Source organism: Miniopterus natalensis, chromosome 1 (assembly GCF_054644295.1).
Source record: "Miniopterus natalensis isolate mMinNat1 chromosome 1, mMinNat1.hap1, whole genome shotgun sequence".
NCBI lineage: Eukaryota > Metazoa > Chordata > Mammalia > Chiroptera > Miniopteridae > Miniopterus > Miniopterus natalensis.
Window position 1 is genome coordinate 117,767,131 of NC_142081.1, and position 21,313 is coordinate 117,788,443.

The following is a 21,313-nucleotide window of genomic DNA, read 5'->3' on the forward strand; positions in this document are numbered from 1 at the left end:
TGTCTGTGAGTGGTTTCTGGTAAAACACTGCAACTTCTCTTCTCTTTCAAATTGATTGGAACAGGCCAGTGAGCCCTAAAACGTTGTTTGAGAAGTGTTACTATAATTTTCACAAGGACTATAATTTTCAAGTCTGGATCACTCTAGGAGAGTGGTTTTCAAACACTAATCACCAGGGAGACCAGTTAAAACACAGACTATTGGGCCTCCTTTTGGATTTTGTGATTTCGTAGGTCTGGGATGGGGGCCAAGAATTTGCATTTCTAACAAGTGCCATGTGATGCCGATGCTGCTTTGGGGGGAGCAGATTTAGAGAACCACTTCCTTTAGACTGGGCCATATGAGGTCAGTCTATTAGTTTCAGAACTACTGTTAAAAATGAATTTCCACATTGGGGAGAAAAAGGGACATCTGTAATGTTTTAAACAGAAACAAACAAACAAAAAAGAGCAAAAAAAAATGAATTTTCATCTTCAGAGAAATGATTACAAGGTTCTTTTTAATTTTTTATTTATTGATTTTTAAAATTTTTTTTAGAGAGAAGAAGGGAGAGAGACAGAAATAGAAAAGTGAATTTGCTGTTCCACTTATTTATGCATTCATCGGTTGATTCTTGTATGTGCCCTGACCAGGATAAAACCCATAACCTTGGCCTATCAGCACGACGCTCTAACCATCTGAGCTACCCTACCTGCTTTCTGAACCACCAGCTCATAGGTGGGCTCTGATGTGGCCCTACCTGTGTGACAGGTACAACACATTCCTTGCTTAGTGCATCACTAGTTGTCTGCTCCTGCTTCCCTCTCAGCACAATCCTTGCCCTTCCCTTTTTCTCTCGGGCTGACTTTCATTCTTTCCCTTCTATCCCATCATTCCTCCTCTCATTATGTCAGAGAAAGCCTTAAATCTCTTTCTATTCCACTCCCCCTGAGAGGCTCCCATCCTGCCTTGCAATTGCCTTGTTACATCCAGGTAAAGGTCTTCATCCTTGGAAACTTCCTTCTGCTCCCTTCTTTCTCTTAAGCAATGTATCACTGCACCTCCTTAAGCAGTTATCCAAATCCTGTCCCATCTGATGTCACTTCCTCTCTTAACCCTAACAGGATTTCACTCTCCGGGAGCCACCAATGCCTGAGTAAAATTCCTAAGGCCTAACATCAGATTACTACCCAGGTTCAATTAAGGTTGATGGTATAGTTTCCAAGTAGAATTGGATCAGGGACAATTCTTCATCAAATAGCAACTAGGAAATGTGACTGAGATGGGCGCCGGGCTTACCGTGAACGAACCACTGCATCTGGAACCCTTTTTCTTCACCAACCCCATCGGTGTGGAACAGCACGTGAAGAACGGAGCCTGTGGTGCTCCCCGAAGGCGGCTTATCTGTTCCACAGTAGCGCCCCATCCTCTGAGCGCCATCATAGAGCTGAAATCAAAGAGAAACTTCCCGATGTAAAAACACTTCGCAGGGTTTGTCAGATGGAAAGAGCAAGGCCTACTCACATAGTGAAAGCTGTTCTTTGGTTCAAAAATAAAGGTTAAATCTGCTTAGGTGGGTCAAGTACCAGTTGCTTAACCTAAGAATGCAAAATAATTATATAGAGAGAGTCGTGGGGATGATTTCTAAGCCAAATCATCCAGAAATCCAAATATTGGTTGGTTTTATGTCAGCCTAGTAATCCCCTCCAAAGTATAATCTAGACATAGGATGAGGAACTAGTGGGCTGAATGAGATGTGTTCACATATTGACACATAAGAGAAGCTCAATAAACAGTACTGTAATTGTAAAATGTAAATTTTAAATAAATGCTAAATATTTAAAAATCAGACATTTTAGAAAGCTATGAAAAAGGAAAATAAAAAATTAATCCCACTGAAGATAACCACTATTGATTTTTTTTAATACCAGAAGTTTAGCTTGCCAACATTTTTTTTCATTTGCATATGTATATATACATATGTGTGTAGGTGTATGTATGTATGTGCGTATAAATTTGGGTTACACATTTCATTGTGCTCCGTTTTATATTAAGCATGTCATTAAATATTTCCTGTAAATTTTTTAATGCTCACATAAGATGTTACTAATACATTATTTACATTACAATTCTGTTGTCATTTATTTAGGGTATTTCCAATATTTTTGCAAATATAAATATTTATCTAATATTTTACATTTCCCCTAGAAAAGATTCCTATAAGGGAAATGAATCAGAGTATAATCTTTTTTGGCTTCATGTATATTATTTAATTTCTTACCAAAAATTTATACCAATCTACCCTCCCACCGGCAGTTTACAGAAATTCTTTGTGCAGTGGAATTTTGGCAACTACGACTATTATTTTTAAAGCTGGTGCTGACAGTGAAAATTTGTGTGTGTTTTTGTAATTGTCTTAATTTATGTTATTTTTAGGTTGAAGTTTTTTCATGTTTATTGGCCATTGATATTTCTTCTCTTGGAACTTTTTTGCTAAGGTCTTTGCCCATGTTCCCACTGAGGTATTTATACATCCTGTTGTACACGCTTTATCTGCCTCATTTAATAATTTCATCACATGCACAACTTTAAGCTAAAAAAATAAACCTCTCTGCCATATCTCTTCAATCAGGAAAGATAATCCAGAAGCACTGGCTTCCTCATAACCCAGGACATTATATTTTCTTTTAATCTCCTATGTTCACTTTAAACACTTTGTTCCAGCCACCCTTGGGATGAATGCCCATGGCAACAAAGTGAAAGGTATCTGATTATAGGCTCATGGACATCCCTGATGGGTCTCTTGGAGAGTGCACATATGTAAGAGTATGTGAGAGTATATGCGTTTGCATGTGTCTGTAGGGAAAATGTATAATCTGGATTCAACAAATTCCAAATTGAACAAGTTATTATTATTTACTAAAATGTTATGATATAAAATACTGTGTGAAAGCCTGACTGGTGTGGCTCAGTTGGTTGTCATCCTGTGCCCCGAAAGGTTGCCGGTTTGATCCCTGGTTAGGGCACATACCTGGGTTACTGCTTCAATTCTGTGTCAGGCATGTAAAAAAGGCAACCAACCGATGTTTCTCTCTCACATCAATGTTTCTCTCCCCCTTTCTCTCTGTAAGCATGTCCTCGGGTGAGGATTGAAAAAATATATATATTGTGTGTAACATACTGATTTGAGCATGAAAAACTTTATAATCAAATTCTACAAAGCACTTCCATGGTGCCTCCCTTAATTCCTAGAGCCAGTCATAATAAGTTTTTCTTTGAAATGCCTCAGTTCTTTATTTGTGTTTCTGTGTGGGAATGGTCACATTCCACTGCATTCTAGTTATAGGCATGTGTCTTTTTTTTTAATCCTCAACTGAGGATATTTTTCCCATTCCTTTTTTCAGAGAGAGTGGAAGGAAGAGGGAGAGAGAAAGAGAGAGAGAGGAAAATTTGATGTGAGAGGGACACATCGATTGGTTGCCTCCCAGGGGCTGAGCCTATAACCAAGGTACGTGCCCTTGACTGGAATCGAACCCAGGACCCTTCGGTCTGAGGGCCAGGCTCTAACCACTGAGCCAAAACAGCTAGAGCAGCACATGTGTCTTATCTCCCTACTTAACTTGAGTTTCCTTAGAGCCCAGACCTCCTCTGCATTCCCCTTAGAACCCAGCCGCAGGGCAGGTTCCCAATACACCCTCACAGAATGGACACCATGATTCCCCCCCAACTGCATTTATTTTAATGGGACTTGATCTGCACTATTCCTTGAACCCTGCAGAGTTAGACACATATTAGAGTCTTACAGTCCTAAATTCCAGCCTGCTCCCCTTAGGCAGCAAAGGGTTCGGATCCTTTGTGGTCATTCTCTGAATCGGGAACCAGGCAGGGCCTGTTCAAGGTCATAGTAAATCTCAGACTTATAAATCTTGGCTTCTCTCATTCTGAGTTCTCAAAATTGGCTGTTTAATAGACACATATGTTTGTGAGATTTGGAGGGAGGTCGGCAGAGATTTAAAAAGAACCTCTAAAGTCCGTTATACCACTCACTCTGAAATCTAAGCATTGTAAGCAAAGGAATAAAGGTGAGATTTATTTTTCAGGCTTATCACTTCAGCTTCCTTTTTATTTTTTAAATACTGCTGCTTCAAATGTGTATATTTATTATCAAGTTTCTAATATTCTGGATATTTGACAGAAGCCATAATGAAGGAGTGAAAATAAGGAAAAGAGTAAAGCAACATAAAAAGAACAGTTACCAACAACCGGAGCCCTTGGCCTCAAACCTCAGGCCCCACCATCTAGTGCAGGAGGTGGGGGTGGAGGAGGCGGCCCATGTTGCAATCTGTTTACTGCTAAAAATATTGCTTCACTGCAGGGTATTTATCTCAGCTCCACTTTTATTAAATTCAGCCTACGATTTCCTATTCAAAACTAATTAATACAAAAATAAACATGCTGTTCCCAAGCAGGGGCATAATACGCAAGAAAACACTCTCCTGTTTTCCACCCCAAAAGGCTCATTCTTAACTTTGAATTGTAGTTCAGTGACCAAACCTTTCATTATTTCATCATTCAACAAAACATAAGGTGTGACTTCTCTCCAACCATAATTGCTCTAAGCTTGATGCACCTTCTGAAATACTAGCCAGCGACATTCAGAGGAAGCCTATTTTAGATTCTATTCAAGGTCATAGCAGTATAGTATTTTTGTCTCCCAGCTCGCCAAGGTTAAGAAACCTGACATTTTCACATGACTTTGAGGGGATTTTTTTTCTTCCTTCCAGATGGGATTACTTCATTGAAGGAGAGCCCCTGAATCCAGTCCTTCTTAAATAACACATTGTGAATGGGATGGGGGATGGGTAAAGGGAGTGGGTTTGGGGGAAGCACTGATGAAAGAGTTTCTTTTTGTCTTTGGAAGGGAGAGGATTATATATTAAAATCAATATCAAATAGACGTTGATGAAAATGCTTAAATATAATGTCAAATAAATTAATAAATTAATTAGTATAAAAGAATACCTCTATACAAAAAAAATCCCATACTCCCAATTTTATGCCTTCTAAAATTTACACTTAATTAAATCAGGTTTTTTTGTTTGCACTCACACAGATGGCTAACGTCACCTCTACAATTCATTCCTGTGTAAATTTACCACACAAAACAGGAACAGTCATTTTTCAAAGTATACAAATACTGGTTACCATGGTAACCAGTTGGAGCCCTGTTTTCAGAGCAAGATGTTAACCACAGGACATTCCAGCTGTGACTCATTGCAAGCACTGGTCCTGCTAAGGGTATGATTTCCCCTGCTTTTGGAAAGCCTAAAGATCTACTAGGTCTGAACAAATATTTGAGGCTGGAATTAAATCCATATCAAGGCAACTAGAAATGAAGAAGAGAAAGAGTGAGAGTCCCACTTTGAATATGCATATCTAATTTGTATAACTGTGTTCACAGGTATTTTTTTAAATACCCGAAATGATGCTTATGTTTTCAAGTTGGTTCAGCTATTCCCTTAAGGAGTCTATTCATTTAGAATTTTTGTGGTTTGGATCCTTCCCCCATGCTGAAATATCTCAGCCACTCTTAGGACATTCAAAGAGGAAGGAAATCTCTTGCCTAGCCACATTTACCAATTTCTATCTGCTTCCTTTGATAATTTGACACATGTGTAGGTTATCAGACCATTAGTGACTTCAGACTCCAGTTGCAATACGAAATGATTTATGGATTCCTACTAAATATTAAGGTGGAATTAAACCCAGAGCCAGCTAATGTGCACCTCAATCTGCTGCCTCAATCAAGTTCATGAACTGTAAGGACTCTCAGAACAGAGTGTGCTTTTAAAATGTCTCTTTGCTGCTAATTTTGCTGCGTGTGTGACTGGAATGAATAAAATTATAACTAAGTGTCTGATATGTATGAGCTTGGGATGTATAGAATGACTTCTAAACCTATTTTAGAAACACAGGAACAACTAAAACTCAGCCCTTTCCATTTTAGATTGGCATCTAATTCATGCTTTTTAAAGCTACTGTTCTTCTTATTTACTTCAAAATTTTCTGGAAGAAAATTCTTTTATACAGTGGAGTATTAATTTTAAGAATTAAATAAATATAGTCCAGGTAGATAAATTAAAGAGTTTCTTTGGAATTAAAATATGTCATTAAAATATGGAGAAACTCCTGGGGGAAAATGTTGGTCCATTTTCTATTACAAATGTTTAAAAACTCCAAAAACTTTATCCATCAGAGTTTAATATGTAATTAAAATAATTCATCTGCCACGAGGGAGAGCTCTGGGTATAGTAGAGAAGCTTCTAATCACTGTTGAGAACAGAAATTCTGCTCAGTGCAAGAGACATAGTTAAATTTCTGAGAACTGTGCTTAATGAGTTCCCACAGTGGTTTTTTGAAGTCAGTGTCACTAATAGAAGACTAGAATCCCAATTGGAAGCAGAAAAGAAATTTTATTGTAGGAAGACTGTAGGGTATATTCAATGTGGTCAGTGTCAGGGTCTGTCTAGTTTCACAGTCCAGTCCAGCTCTAAAATTTGCTTAGAGTATCATATTGTGAAAATTACTTTACCTCTTCAATTAAAAGTTTTTAATAAATTTGGCATCATGGTGGTTCTTATCTCATAAGGTTGTTTTAAAAAGTAAATTATGTACTTGGTTAAGTGTGGAATATGCTCAAAATGTTATTCTAACTCTTAGAGGCAAAGGGAACCAACTTTTTTTTTTTTTTTTTTCAAAAGAAACCACTCCAGAAATAGCTTTGAGAGAGAAAAACGATGGTGGTTATAGAGAACTTGAGCGGACTTATGTACAACATTTCACAGAAATCATCCCCGACTGACCAGACAGGGAAGTAACAAATCAATGAATCACTTTGGAGATGGGCAGCCACAGCTTGCAGCACGTTGCTAAGACGACCTAGTGATGTGTGGAGACAGCCTATTCCCTGTGCGTGGGGGGCACAGCCCAACACAAGTCACACTGCGGAGGGAAATGTAAACGTTGGTCTGTGTCAGGGTGCAGGGAGGTGGCGGGCGGACCATGACAGGAGATGGTGGTGAGGGGAACGCTAGGAAACCTGGCAGGCTGCCTGGTGAGGTGGATGGGGGAGAGACAACTGGTAAGGCAAGTGGCTCTGCGTGTGACTTTCCTGTGGCAGCCTCCCCTGCCCTTTCTGCCTGCCAGCTGCAGCTCTAGCTGCTTAGCCACTGGAGCTCCAAAGGGGTGGTGATTGGTGAATTCTTGGAGCACATCTTCAGATTTCCTCCTCCCTGAAAAACCCAACAGAATCCATGGGAGCTGCCTCATTAGAGTAGTTATTGAGAATGTTGTTGCCGAAGTTTACTCACAGATCTACTGGATAAACTTGGAACTTTCCGAGTTTACTTTAAATTTCAAGGGCTTTGAACTGCTCCTGTAACAACAGTAGAAATTGCCAAACGGGCATCGCAGAGTAAGGTAAAAGGCTCCCATCGTGGGTGAGAGAAGCCCAGGGGGTACAGACTCATCAGATCATGGAGCATAAATTATACAGCTATTGAAGAGGAGAGTTAATAAGCAGAGCATGTGGAGTCTGGACGGCCCCGTGATGGCCCCAGGAGGCGAAGTCTCCTCCACTGTGTGGTAGGCAGTTAGGCACAAGCAGAGCGGGAACAACAGGCCAGGTATGGAAGGTCACCAGGGCAGAAAGCCCCTTGTGCCCAGCAACAGACACAACTGAGAAAATGAGGACCTCACTCCAGGTGACCTGTCCTTCCCTAGCATATCATTAGTCATGCAGTTTAGACGCCCCTGACCTTTCGTATCACTGGTCATCCAGTTCAAACCCTCCCATGACTTTTCCTCCCCGGCATGTCGTTGGTCATGTGGTGACCCCCTTGGAGGAGGTACCAGGGGGCCAAGAATAGCCTCATATGACCCCCATACAAGCCCTTGCACTGTGATTCCCTTAAGCATTAAGCCCTCAGGACCATGAGGTTCTGACCCACATCAAATGATCTTGGAAGCAGAGCCATCGATCGGACTGTTGACCACAGAGACAGAGTTTTGGTCCAACTAGAGATAACATCTAGGCCTCAGTTGTGTTTCAGCTCCAGACGCAGAAAAGCAGCAAGGCCAGGCTGGGCAATGCCATGGCTGACATCAGGACCAGCTGCGATGACTAATGACCCCTTGCTCTGGCGCTGACCAATCAGTGGAGACAATGACCCTGAAAGGACACACCTGGAAAGGTGTGACTATTCTATTAAGATCCTCCCCTAGGACCTCCCCTAAATCCCTGCCTTTAAAACCCTGAAGACAAAGAACCCAGGGCTCTCTCTCCAGAGTTTGCCTGTTCAAATCTTCTTTCCTAGTGTACTTTGCTTTCTCTCCTAAGCCTCAAGGGCCCTTCTTTTGCCCTGAAACTTGTTTTCTGAGCCCACGCCCAGCTGGCTCACTTTTCCTGCTTCTGTGACTTTCTGAATAACTTTTTCCAACGATTTGAGTTGCTTAGCTCTGACTTCTTCTCTTAGCCAAACTCAAGAGCCAAGGCTGCTGAACCAAGGTCTAATAGCCGGTAACAACTGGTGCCATTTCCCCGTCAGCAATTAGACCCCTGGCCACGCCCAGAGCACTCTGCTACATAGGCACCCATCTTTGCAAGGCACAGGAAAAGCCATGCAGCCATGTGCTGACCGGGTGGGGCAGGAAATGTGCAATACCGGTCTAAAATTAAACAATTACTCATCGCGCTGGGCATCGCATGACAACATGAAACCCATCGAAAGACCACATTCTGAGTTACTTTGTGTCACTCAGAATTAGAGGTCTGCCTCAGAGAGAGACCGTATAGTCTCCTTTCCAGGCAGTGGCTGGTTGTTGTCTGCTCTTAACAGTGCATTTGCATTTTTATTTCTGCTTTCCCCATATTACTCATTTTGGAAGCCACAGAGAATGATTTGTGTGGTGTTTTGTGTGTGTGTGTGTTTTTTCTGTCATTTTAAAAATTATTATCTAATCATGACGGTGTGCAATGATTTAACGACAAAGATGATTATGGCAGCATTGTTTACAGCAGTAGATATTTGAAAAGATTCTAACTGCTCTCTGACAAGAATCGGTGGCTGCATTATGATGCTGGAAGATGCAGTGTTATAAATGATGTGGTATAGTGAGTGACATGGGGAAACATGCACAAGTTCAGGTCACATGGAAAAAAGCTCGGACAGGATAGTATGTACCGGATGATACCCTTCGAATATTAAAATAAATACATAGGGAGAGACTACAGGAAAAAATACAACCAAATATTATTAGTAGTGATGTAATTTAGGTTATTTTTATTGTATCTAGGCTTTTCTATATTTTCCAAATTTCCTGCAATGATGATATGTGTATGACTGTGTGATCAGATAAGAATATTTTTAAAACATTATCTTTGGAGACCAATTAACATAACAATGTAGATATGCACTGGTAATGCTTTTCCAATCTCAAAATTTCATACCCTTTTAAGTTCTCACTACCCAGCTGGTCTAGTAAAAATATTATTCTGTCTGCCTCCATAGTCTTTTATACGTATCTGAAGATTATGCATGAAAATGAGTCCATTAAAATGTTATTATATAAGGTACTCTCCCTCAGCATTAATTTAAAACCATATTTTGTCCCTAGTGCTTCCTTTTTTATAGTAATTAGGTTTTTATTATTAATTAGACTAATTCTTTATTAAAAAAGAATTTCTTCAGATGTTCAGGGACTAAAGACTTCTTACAAACATAAGTTGTGATAGTCACTGATGGAGCACTAAATGTCTAATTCCCTCCCTAGCGGTAAGTGAAATGCTTTGAAAGCCAAGCACACTTTCCCGTGTGTACATGAACATTTAATTCCATGAACCACAGCCTTCCATCTGCCAACTGGACCACTGCAGTGAAACAATAAACATTTCAAAAGAGTATTCTGCCTCTTAAAAGTCTCACTACCTGCTACGGATGGACTCAGAAACAGGGAGGCATCGTAGAACAACGTGAAATCACAGACCCTTGAGCTGGAAAGACCTAGAACACTGACTGCCATGCAGACTCCTCCCCGACTCAGGGACGGTGGGGAAAGAAAGCCTGTTAAATAGTAAATGTAAGAACTTAAGGGTAGAGATGACATTTTTAAAATAAACTTCTGAAATGTTATGATTAGAAATTGTTCCTATTTTAAAAAGTAGACAATCATAATTAGCTGAAACCCACGAAGATTCCTAATTTTAAAAGCTGGCCTTCTGATCGACATGTTATGATCCAGGCCGTGTGCCTGTTAGACGGTGGAAGGGACCTTCCACTCGCTTGCCTTCGTGGACGCTTAGCTGAGCAGACCGAGGTGAGGAAAGGAGTGTGAACAGAGCAATTTCAAGTTCTGAGCATCCAATGTACCTTTTAGTGGCTTCTGGGGATGTGGAAATCATCATCGGTGTATCTGATTTTTATTCATCCTGATTCTGTACTTCATGGTTGAGAGCATACGGAGAGAGGGAAACACACAGTTTCTTTCCAATCTGAGAGCAAAGGCTCTCTTTTGAAGGCTGGTGTGTTTGCCTCATTAACTGCAGCAAATTAATGCAATGGCATGAAAATTCTTCATTGTGAGGGATGGTTAGGAAAGATCAGCATTTCCTTCTGAGAAAAGGGATTTTAATCACACTGATTTATCGCTCCTTTTAATTTTTTATAATTAAATAACATTTTACTTGGGCAACTTTGGAGTTTTAAATTTCTTATAAAATGCTCTGGTTATACTTATTGACACTACAAAGTATTTGGCTTAATTAACCAATGGATACACTTCATTCTAAACTCCTTTTGAATTCAGGTCATGGTTACTGCAAAGCTAGACTCGTATCTGGTATAGAGACATAAATTGGGTTGTTTGGTATGCTGTTATCACTTTTCATGCACGTTTTTGAGTAGCAGTTGTACTCAGAATTGAAATAATTTATCTCTGAATTCTAAGCAAAATGCCAGGCCTCCTAGAAGCAAGCTTTCAGTGACAGACGGTTCCAGGAAGCATGACTCATCTACTCAGGAAGTGTTTAAGGAGGTGCCATGATGATGAAAGTCAGCTCAAACTCATCAATCTCAGCTGCTTCTCTGCCTTTTTCCAACCGGCAAAGGGGATTTTAACCACCACACTTCTTGGATTCAGATAGAGGATCCCCGTCGCTTCTGTAGGAAAACTGAGAGGCAAGGGAACAGAAGCCCTGCTTTCAATGTATGGGGCCAATCGGTGCTGATCACAGCTGGGGAGCTGTTTTGGAAATAGCTCCTCATTTACTGCAAAATGTTTTAAAGAGCAAAAATTTACCCATAAAGTTGTGTCTATGTTGAAGTAATAATAAACAATATTTATTAGCACTTAATAAATAATATTTATTAGTTCAGTGTTATTATGAGCCCTTCATTTGTATTGCCTAATTTAAAATTCCTAGCAGCTCTATAATGCAGGTAGTATTACTATCCCCATTTTAGAGTTCTGGAAACTGAGGTATGTAAAAGTGTATTATTAATTCAACATTTTAAAAGGCATCAATCAACTCCTCAAGGAGATTTTCTTGTTTTCTTCATTTGTTCTTTGTTTAAAAATAAGAATTGTTAAATTCAAGGATATAATGAAGGCCTTATCCTCTGTAATAATAGAGAATAGTGAATATGCTTTTTAAGTTACAGTGATAATACCCCAAATTCCTGTCAGCCGATGCAATCAACGTATTTTTCATTATATTTCTTAACAGAGCCTTTAGTAGAATAAGTGGACTAAAATGTTGGCTTTATCTTTTATCACATATCCTTTGTGAGAAGTGTCAAAACAAAATTAATGAAACAGGCTGTAGACAAAAAGAAAGAGGGAAATTAAGTGTCTTAAAAAATGAACCATTAATCATATCTCAGCCTAAAAAACTGAATGCTTTTTATCTGTGAATTTCTCTGTACCTGAGGTGCTTTTCTCACTTTAGGATTGGTGCAAATAATGACAGTGAATATTTATGTAAGTGTTTAATATGTGCCAAGCTTTATTCTGGCAATATAAAGATATATAGATATATATAGGTCTCTCTCTTCCTCTCTCTCCTCATATATATATGTATGTATATATCTATGTGTGTATATAATATATATACACACACACCTATATACAGTGGAACCCTGGTTTTCAAACTTAATTAGTTCCGGCAAGCTGTTCAAAAACTGAATCATTTTTTCCCATTAGAAATAATGTAAATTGAATTAATCCATTCCAGACCCCCAAATGATTCCCTGTTTTAACCTTTCTTATATACAGCACATGTCTAATGTACTGTTTAACCTACCTATTAAGTAATGAAGCCTGGGCATTCTGGTTCCAGAATGTTCAATCTTTTTTAAAATATATTTTTATTGATTTTTAGAGAGAGAGGAAGGGAAAAGGCGATAAAGAAGGAGAGAGAAACATCAATTTGAGAGCAAAACATCGATCAGCTGCCTCCCACACGCCTCGCACTGGGGATCAAATCGGTAAGCTTTTGGGGCCCCGGGCGATGTCCAACCAACTGAGCCACACCAGCCAGAGCAAAGTCTTCAACCTTAAGCACTCTGCTAGACCAAACGAGGACAGAGACTACTGAGCAAGGCTGTACATCCTCTTATGCAGCCTGGGCACCTGTGAGACATTCACTTACAAGTGAGCGACAGATGAGTTACGAAACCTCTGCTTATTATTAGCATCCCACAGTCACCAGCAAACATAGGAGAGCTGGTGTAAGCCGTTCTAATTCCAGTGAACCCCCCAGAAAGGGACAGAAAGATCCACAACTGAAAGAGTGGTGTCTGGAGTTGCCTCCAACTTTGGGTTTATCTTTAGACCAAAATATTCGGAAACTGAGGCACTTGTTTCTGAGGCCTGTATAGCATCATGTGGCCAAGGGTGACGTGTGCCGCAAACACTAACTGTTTACATTTCACTTATTAGAGAGGGTGCAGGGTCTTTAAAGATAAAAGAAACCAAAGTCCTATCAAGCGCTATACGTGTGGCAGAAGGGACCTTAGAAGAGAAAGAGGTCCAGCTCTGAACTGTCGGAGCTACGAAGAGAAAGAGGTCCAGCTCTGAACTGTCGGAGCTACGAAGAGAAAGAGGTCCAGCTCTGAACTGTCGGAGCTACGAACAGACCAGACCAAGGCTCTGCCTGGGAGAGGAAGTCAGACCTCCCGAAGGAGGAGCAGCATTCCTAAGTGACAGGTCACCAGGAAAGAGATGGCATCTGCAGGAGAGGGAGGCTGTTATAAGATGAGAAACAATATCCCGAATGTTTGGAGGCAGAATCTGAATGGCCACGAGGGAGCTGTGCTCTCCCCAAAAGAGCGCTGGGAATAGTAAGAAGCATTTCTTGAGTACTGAATATTTGCCGGGTGTGTAGATTATCTTATAACAATTTTATGAGTAGGTGTGATTGTTCCCTCCATTTTACACATGAGGAAACTGAGGCAGCAAGAGGTCAATTTCCATACCCAAAGTCACAGCTAGTGTGGAGAATCCAAGCTTTGAGTCCAGGCAGGCTCCAGGGTCCTCACTTTGGTTTGAAAGACCTGAGCATGAACTGGGCTCCATAACCTCCTAACGGTGTGGTCTTGAGTATTGTTACTTATCTGAGTCCCATTTCTCCTGTCTGTTAAATGTGTAAAAAATCCAATTATTAGACTAATCTGAGGATAAGCAATAATATCTATCCAAGTGTCTGTAATAGTGCCTAGACTTTCATTCTTGTCATTCTCAAAATAAACATCTGAGATGTGAAGGAGAACTTTCTACTATCTCACGGACTTAAAAGTTTCACTTATTGTATGAGAATAAAAACAGAAAAAAATTGGAAAACATCTCTAGAATAATGTTTTCCTAAGAATGCTCTGTGGAATACTAACGTCCAAGAGATGTCAATGAGTAAGAATTCCAGGCAAAGACTAATCTACCTGGAATTGCTGCCATTGGTGTCCCCTCAGTGTTCCCTCCTTCAGGGCGAGGCCCACTCTCTCCCTGCTTGTCACCGTCATACACAGTTCTATGAGGCTAAATCCTGATATCATCGTTGTTTCTTTCACTGTATCACTTCCTCCCATCCAGTCGTTCATCCAGTTCTGTGGATTGTAGCTCCTAAGTGCTCGAGTGCATGTTTACATTCCTCCACACACAACATGAAGAACTCTTGCCGTCTCTCTCACCTGGACCGCAGCCACCCCTCACTGGGTCTCCAGTTACCCTTACCTCCCTTCAATTTATTCTGGAAACCAGAGTTTTTAAAAGTGCCAACCTGAGCAATCAGTTTCCCAGCTTACACTGGAAAGATCTCGTGCTGCTCCTTGGGAGGTCACTGAAAGTCACACATGCCCACACACTCTACACTTGCAGGTCTCGCCCACCCGGGAGCTCATCTCGGCCTCAGCCACCCTGATCTTTCATTTCGGACAAAGATTCTCTCCTTGACCCAACTCTTGTCAGGCTCCTCTGAGCCTTCTCTACTAGGCCTCAAGCCTGCCCTATAAAAACTACAGACTTTCAGCACAAACGATTTCTTCCACTCATTTCCCCACATTAAAATCTTAAACACTAACATAGTTTCTATCAGCTCAAGGCCGCATCCCTAGGATGGCCTTAGCCCCCTAAGTACCTGCCTGAGAAAGCTCAAGACGGTCAACACTGGCCAACCCCTAGGACACCTTGACCGCCCCCTGACCACCTTTCTTAGAGCACCTACTAAAAAGGGCTTAGAATTCTGAGTCTTCCTCTGTCCCTCTGAGACGTACACATATCTCCTACAACTCAGGACTGTCTTTTTCAAGGATCTGAAACCCGTTCCTTAGGAATGTCATCATCAGAAAGGATAGGGCCCCTGTGTCTCAGTCTCTGTGGGAGGAAGACTCCTATCTTCCATCATTGCCTAACCCCCAACAGACCCAGGTGGTCTAACCACACTTAGGCTTCCTGAGCGTTTGGAATTTTTCATCTCCCGGACTCTGCTGGAGCCCCCACTGGTGCCCTCCCATCCCCCTCATTGTCCCTTTAAAATGCCCAGTCATATCTATGCAAATTGAAGTTCAGTTCAGTTCATACTGGGCCCTCTGCCCTGTTGCAGTAGTATATTACCGATTAAAATCAGTCCTACCCCTGTAACTAGTGAATGGCTTTCTCCTTGACAGTTCTCCAAACACAACATCCCTAAGTTTCCTTCGCATCTTGCTGTTATCCTTCCCCAGGACAGCTTCCCTGACCCACAGGTGAGCTTGGCTCTCAAGTCTCATGTCCTCAGAACACCCAATAACATTCCCTGATAGCACTAACATAGCTTGTAATTAAATCTGTACTGTGTTATAAATTAACCTCTGTCTCTTCCCTGAAGACAAGAAAAACTGATATTAAAACAGTTGTATTTTCATGGCCTATGTGTCTAAAATATATTTGAATAACTGAATAAATGGATAAATGAATGAGCAATGCATAGTTATGATAGCAACAGCTCGAGGAATTCCCGCAGCAAAAACAGAAGGGAAGAGCAAACCCTACTTGTGCTTAATTCAGCTTTCCCAGATTTATTAGAATTTAGGTCTCTTTATTAGTGAAACATCTATCAACATTTGTTGCAGAAAGAGATATGGGGTTTCCCCACAGCTCTTTGTAACTTCCCTTTGTCTGGGTTCCTGAATCACCATGTGGAAAGCAAGGGACACCCGCACTGAACTCTGATGCCACTGAGAAATAAACTTCTCAGTCGTCTGAGAATGTACGAGTTTTCCACAACAACAGCAAGTGTTACCTTAACTAACTACAATATTGCAGGGACCTGATGTTTCAGTCGCAGGTGCAAAATGTTGCTCAGGCTGCAGACTTAAAAAACGCGGATGTAGAACTGAAAGGTTCAGGGATATGGATATTTTCAGCTATCCTTTCATTTAAAATGCATTCTTTTGTAATTGGAAGGAGGACATGGGAGTGTAATACAATCATATAAACATCTGGCGAACATGATGACATCAGCAAGAGGATTTGGCAAGAGATGAAATGAATCTTGTGAAGGCTAGTAGGAAATGCATTTGACAGAAGTCCCTGACATAATTAAGAGGACTTGAAACTGACATAAGTGGAAAAGGAAAATGCAGAGGAAGGTAAGAAAGGGTGTGATGAAAGACAATAGAGGCGAAGGTGCCAAACAAGGAAAGGTGGGAGAACATTGGGATCAGAATTCAAAAATTTTAAAGTACATCTGACATTTTTGCATAATGAGGTAAGTATGATAACAGCGTTACCAGGCCTTGATGAGACAAAGCATATAACTCAGCTATACCCATGAAAAAATGAGACCCGTTGAAAAAGTAACTTTAGTAGCATTTAAAGGTATACGTTAAGAGCATACCTATTAAAATATTTATAACTTCCCCAGAGAGAGCTTTGAAGTGTGGATGCGACGTGCTGTCTCGGTAGAAGTGGGCTACAGACTGTGGCCTCAAGGGCCAGTCTAGGGATTTACGGGCCCCCCTATTGAAACCCCCAGAGGCTGTGACTGAGCAGGTCTGGGGTGAGGTCTAGGAATATGTTTTTCTTGATTATATCACAAGATCCTCAGGTGGTTTTGGAATGCAGCCAGATTTAGCAGCTAGTTGTAGGGACTTTATCTTCTAGTATCAGCTTCTTGCTTGGTAGAGACTCCAATTTTTTTACAGAGGAAAAAGTGAAGCAAAGAGAAATAAACTAGGGTGGCCATGGGGAAATCATTTCAACCATCTAGACATCACTCAGATGTCTTTTTCTGGAAGCATGATACCTGATAAATTCTTTATATGCTCTCTTCTCTCAGAAAGTAAACAGCATAGAAAAGTGCTACCCGGGACTAATTCTGGCCAGCAAAGAAATGATTTTTAATGTAGAAGGGACCAAAACAGGAGAGCGGATCCATTTCCCTAGAGCCTGGTTGAATGCACACACCAGTCACAGGTCTCAGGTTCTAGGGAGCCAGACTTCAAAAGGAGATATGAGCCCTGGCCAGTTTGGCTCAGTGGTTAGAGCGTCAGCCTGTGGACTGAAGGGTCCCAGGTTTGATTCCAGCCAAGCTCATGTTCCTTGGTTGCAGGTTCAATCTCGGCCCAGTTGGGGCATGTGAGGGAGGAAACCAATCGATGTGTCTCTCTCACATCGATGTTTCTCTCTCGCCCTTCCACTCTCTCTGAAAAAGCAACGGAAAAAAATATCCTTGGGTGAGGATTTTAAAAAAAGGAGATATGAGCCCATGGGCCAAAAATATTAACAATGAAAAATAAAAGAGCAGCAATAGAAAAAGGAAAGAAAATTTTTTTAAAATGAAAAATTCTAAAAAAATTAAATTCTATCCACAAAGTCAGGAATAGCCTTTACAACAATAAAAGAGAAAACCTCTGGAAAAAATCAGTTAAGAAGAAACACATGGAGCTACATAGGCGCTTCCTGGCCATTTTTTAGGCACACATACAAATGAGCTAAACTGTAGGAAATAGAACAATGGGAGGGGAGGGGGAGTCTATGTTTTTTAAAGCTATCATTAGGGCAAAAGACAGGTAAAAATGTGGATTGGGCCAACACCGGCAGAAGACAGCATAACTCAGTGAAGGGGAAATAGAAACTTGCCTCAGATGATTTTGAAACTGGAAGAAGAGACATTGAAATCCAATTTAGAAGATAAGGCAGTCAATGCTTTAAATGAATTTTTTTAGGTTTAAATGAATTACATCCTGCAGTACTGGAAGGTACAGTCACTACAGAACCTACTTTGTAATCTTGCTAAATGTGTATGAGAAATGTCTGAGCGTGATAGCAGAACCCATGCCCCTGCTCACAGATCTGTGATCTGGTCGACCGCCTGGGGGGTCGCCCATCCCTACACGGGCTAGATCCATGCCTTTGCGGTCAGACTCAACCAGATGAGCCACCTGTGCTGGTACTTTGTCGACAAAGGCAAGTCTAGTTGGTTGTAAGTGCCTGAGGTAAACGGTCATGTAAAGGGGTAAAGTCGTGCCTCAGCCCGGTGGCTCAGTGGTTGGAACATCACCCCGTGCACCAAAAAGGTTGCGGGTTCCATGCATGGTCAGAGCGAGTATGGGAGGCAACCAATGATGTTTCTCTCTCTCTCTCTTCCTTCCTCTCTCTCTAAAATAAAACAATAAAATAAATAAAAAACATATCCTCTGGTGATGATTTTTTTTGAAAAAGATGTGAAGTCATGGCTGGGATGGCCATGTTGAAACTGAAATTGTGAGGCTGCAGAAACTCAAAGGAAGTTTTGGGGGAGAGAGATGGGAATAGTGTACACAATGCAGGGAGAAGCAACAAAGCAGGAAGACAGAGGGGAGAATCCACTAAGCTGCCTCTGTTTCTGCCCTCTCTCAGCTTTTCTGTTTATTCTGTGTGCCACGAGGTTTCTTACTTTCCTCAGAGAACCAGTCCTTCATAATGCTAATCTTTTCTACGTGGTTTAGTTTGAGTGTGTATGTGCGACCAAGAATAAAAAGCACAACAGTGAAAAGTAAGACTGCTGGAGATCTGAAGGAAAAATTATTCAGCTTCCAAAATGTGGGAAAGGTTTATTGTGGAATCTCACAGATGAGTAAGACTGACAGTAATTTTTTGAAAAATCCTAAATTGGACACTAAAAACAATTTGTCAGCAATTAGCAGAGAGGATTATAATAAATGACCACTGCTTATCTATGAAGAAACCATGCTAAAATAGCATAAATTTCTCTTTGTGACTGTCTCTAGAGTGGTAGACCCAAGGGTTTCATGGACACTCCCTCATGCCACATTTGAGGGGGCAGAAAATTGTGAAAAAGTGTATAATAGGTAGAGGGTGTGTGGTACTACAGCTAAGAGCATTGGCCTGGAGCCATAAAACCTGTGAGAAAGCCTGACTTTGTCATCTACAGTCTTTGTGATTGCAGATAACCTGTATTTACCTCAGTTGTCTTACCTGTCAAATGGGTATAATATTTCCTACATTAGCGTGTTGCTGTCATAATTACCTAGCAAATAATAAATGCTTGATAAAGATCAGCTATTACTATTACCAAGTTGTTTGAATGATGCTATTGTAAAAGTGTTCAATAATAGATCATTTTAACCAAAGAAACCTGTCATTTTGGAGAATTTGAAACAGGCACCATCTTGTTTGACATTTTTATCAATTATTTTTTAATAATTAGTAGACCAGTGGTCAAAGAGTCTGCATACAAATGAATAATGCTCTACAGACCGAGAATCAGGATTTGGAGGAATCATGAAGTGATGGAATTCTCAGGCAAAACAGTCAAACATAACTTACTAAGAGTAATATCCTGGGGGTAACTACAAAGCCATTAAAATTCATGCAAAAGTGACCTGGAGATTATAGGTCCTAATGTAGTCCAACATTACGACCTAACAATAAGCTCATTTAACCTCAGCCTACAATACCAGATGTATATGAACCAGATGATATAGTCCCAGCATACTTGGTTCTGGATAGGTTAGTTGGAGTGCTGCATCCAATCCTGGGCCACATTTTAAGAGACACTGACATATAAGAGAACATGCAAAGGTCCCATGAGAGCGCACCACTTGAGGACCAGTTAGGGAAATGAAGGATGAAAATTGGAGAAAAGAGGCCAAGAATTAATGATGATTTGCTTGAGAGAATGCAGACATTGAATTCAGGGACTTAGGCTTCTACATTCACTCTCTCCCCTTCATGCCTCTTCACTCTACAGTATTGTTCCTGCTCCCACAAACCCTTAAATAATGCTCTGCCCAGGGTCACACTGATCTCCAAGGAACACTGCTCAAACCTGGCCTTTCTTGGCCCCTTGGGAGAATCTCACCTTATTGATCACTGTCACCTTCTATTATACTCTCTTCCCTCAGCTTCCATAACATAATGACCTCCTAGTTTCCTCCCTTCCTTTCCTCACCATGCACATGCTCCCTGTTGACCTAACACATGCTCTGGTCTTTCTATAATCTCTGTGCTGATCGCTCTCAAATCCATCACTTCTGTTTGCATACTCGATCACCTATAAGAAATCTTCTCTTCCACATGGAGACTCAGACTCAAAGCAAAAAATGGAAAAGTGAAATCAAGTTGTAAAATACAGGACGAATTCTTAAAGTTGGCTTCCCACAACTGTATGAGCAATACGGTTACTGCTGTAAGCAAATGAACCTCCCTCCCAATGAATATTTTATTTCCAAATATCAAACATTTTGTTTTGCCCAGAAGACAAAACAATGAAGCATAGATGGGCTTCTTACCCATCCACACCTCTCAGCAAAGTTGGGCACAATGTCCGACCAGCACCTAATCAAGTCCTTTCATAGTTTCAGTTTTATTAAATCAAAATAATGCAATTCTGGCTGCAGTAACAGTCATTCAATTGAGACTTGGCTAAGTCACTTGAAAAAATACAAACTAACTACAAGTTATTAAAATAATGAAACTAGATTTTGTGTTTGTGGCTTTGCTCTCCTTAAATGGTTATTTGTGCTTTTACATTTTCCATCAGAGACCAGCCACTGTAGAGATTGCTCTGGCCTTGCCCCTTGGCTTAAAGAAATGGAAAAAAATCTCCTCCCTCTGGCAACAGCATCATTCTTTGGAAGGCTTTGCTGAACTTCTGGTTCTCATTCTGTATTTTTGCTGCTTTCACCATCAATGTTGCACAAGACAGATGGCATGCCTGTAACATCATCTCTGAAGGGCCTCTGATGAGCTGCTCTACAGTTACTGGAACAAGTATTTTTTATTTGACAGTTTTCAAACACCTCCAAAATTTATCTGATGGGCCTTGTTACTGTTCCATCCTCAAGTAAGTCCAGAGAGATGGAGTCCAGTCTCTGGAAAGGTTTCATCTCATTTCCTCCCTACTCTTCCTGCCAAAGCTTGCTTTAAAGTCCAGTTCAAAAGCTTCCCCCTCTCTGCAGCTTTCTCCATGGTGCTTTATGAAATCGCTACGTGGTGCCGAGCGTATTGCAATGCTCTGCCAAGGCCACGAGTTCTATTTTGGTTTGTGCTCAAAGTGATAGAATTGCAATGACTGTGTAGGGCTTATACCAAAAGGCTAGTTTGGAATTCAGTTCTTTCTCATTAATTAATAGCTATCATTAGGCTGGTGCTAAAATATGTCTGTGATATTCGATTTAACTTGAACTTACTGAGCTCCTGTAAGATTCCCAACTCTGGACTCAGTGCCTGGGTCATACAGTTAGTGGAAGGCAGCTCCCACCTTCACAAACCCCAGAGTCAGGAGGGCATGTGGGCACAA

General features: G+C 40.9%; 1 protein-coding gene across 1 annotated transcript in view; it reads right to left on the bottom strand.

Moving 5' to 3' along the window:
- The window catches only part of CUBN (cubilin), a 256,784-nt gene that overhangs the window by 162,406 nt on the left and 73,065 nt on the right, over window positions 1-21,313 (bottom strand). Inside the window, exon 28 of the mRNA XM_016213239.2 lies at window positions 1,279-1,426. Coding sequence (XP_016068725.2) covers window positions 1,279-1,426 — 148 coding nt within the window. The remainder of the gene's footprint in view (window positions 1-1,278; window positions 1,427-21,313) is intronic.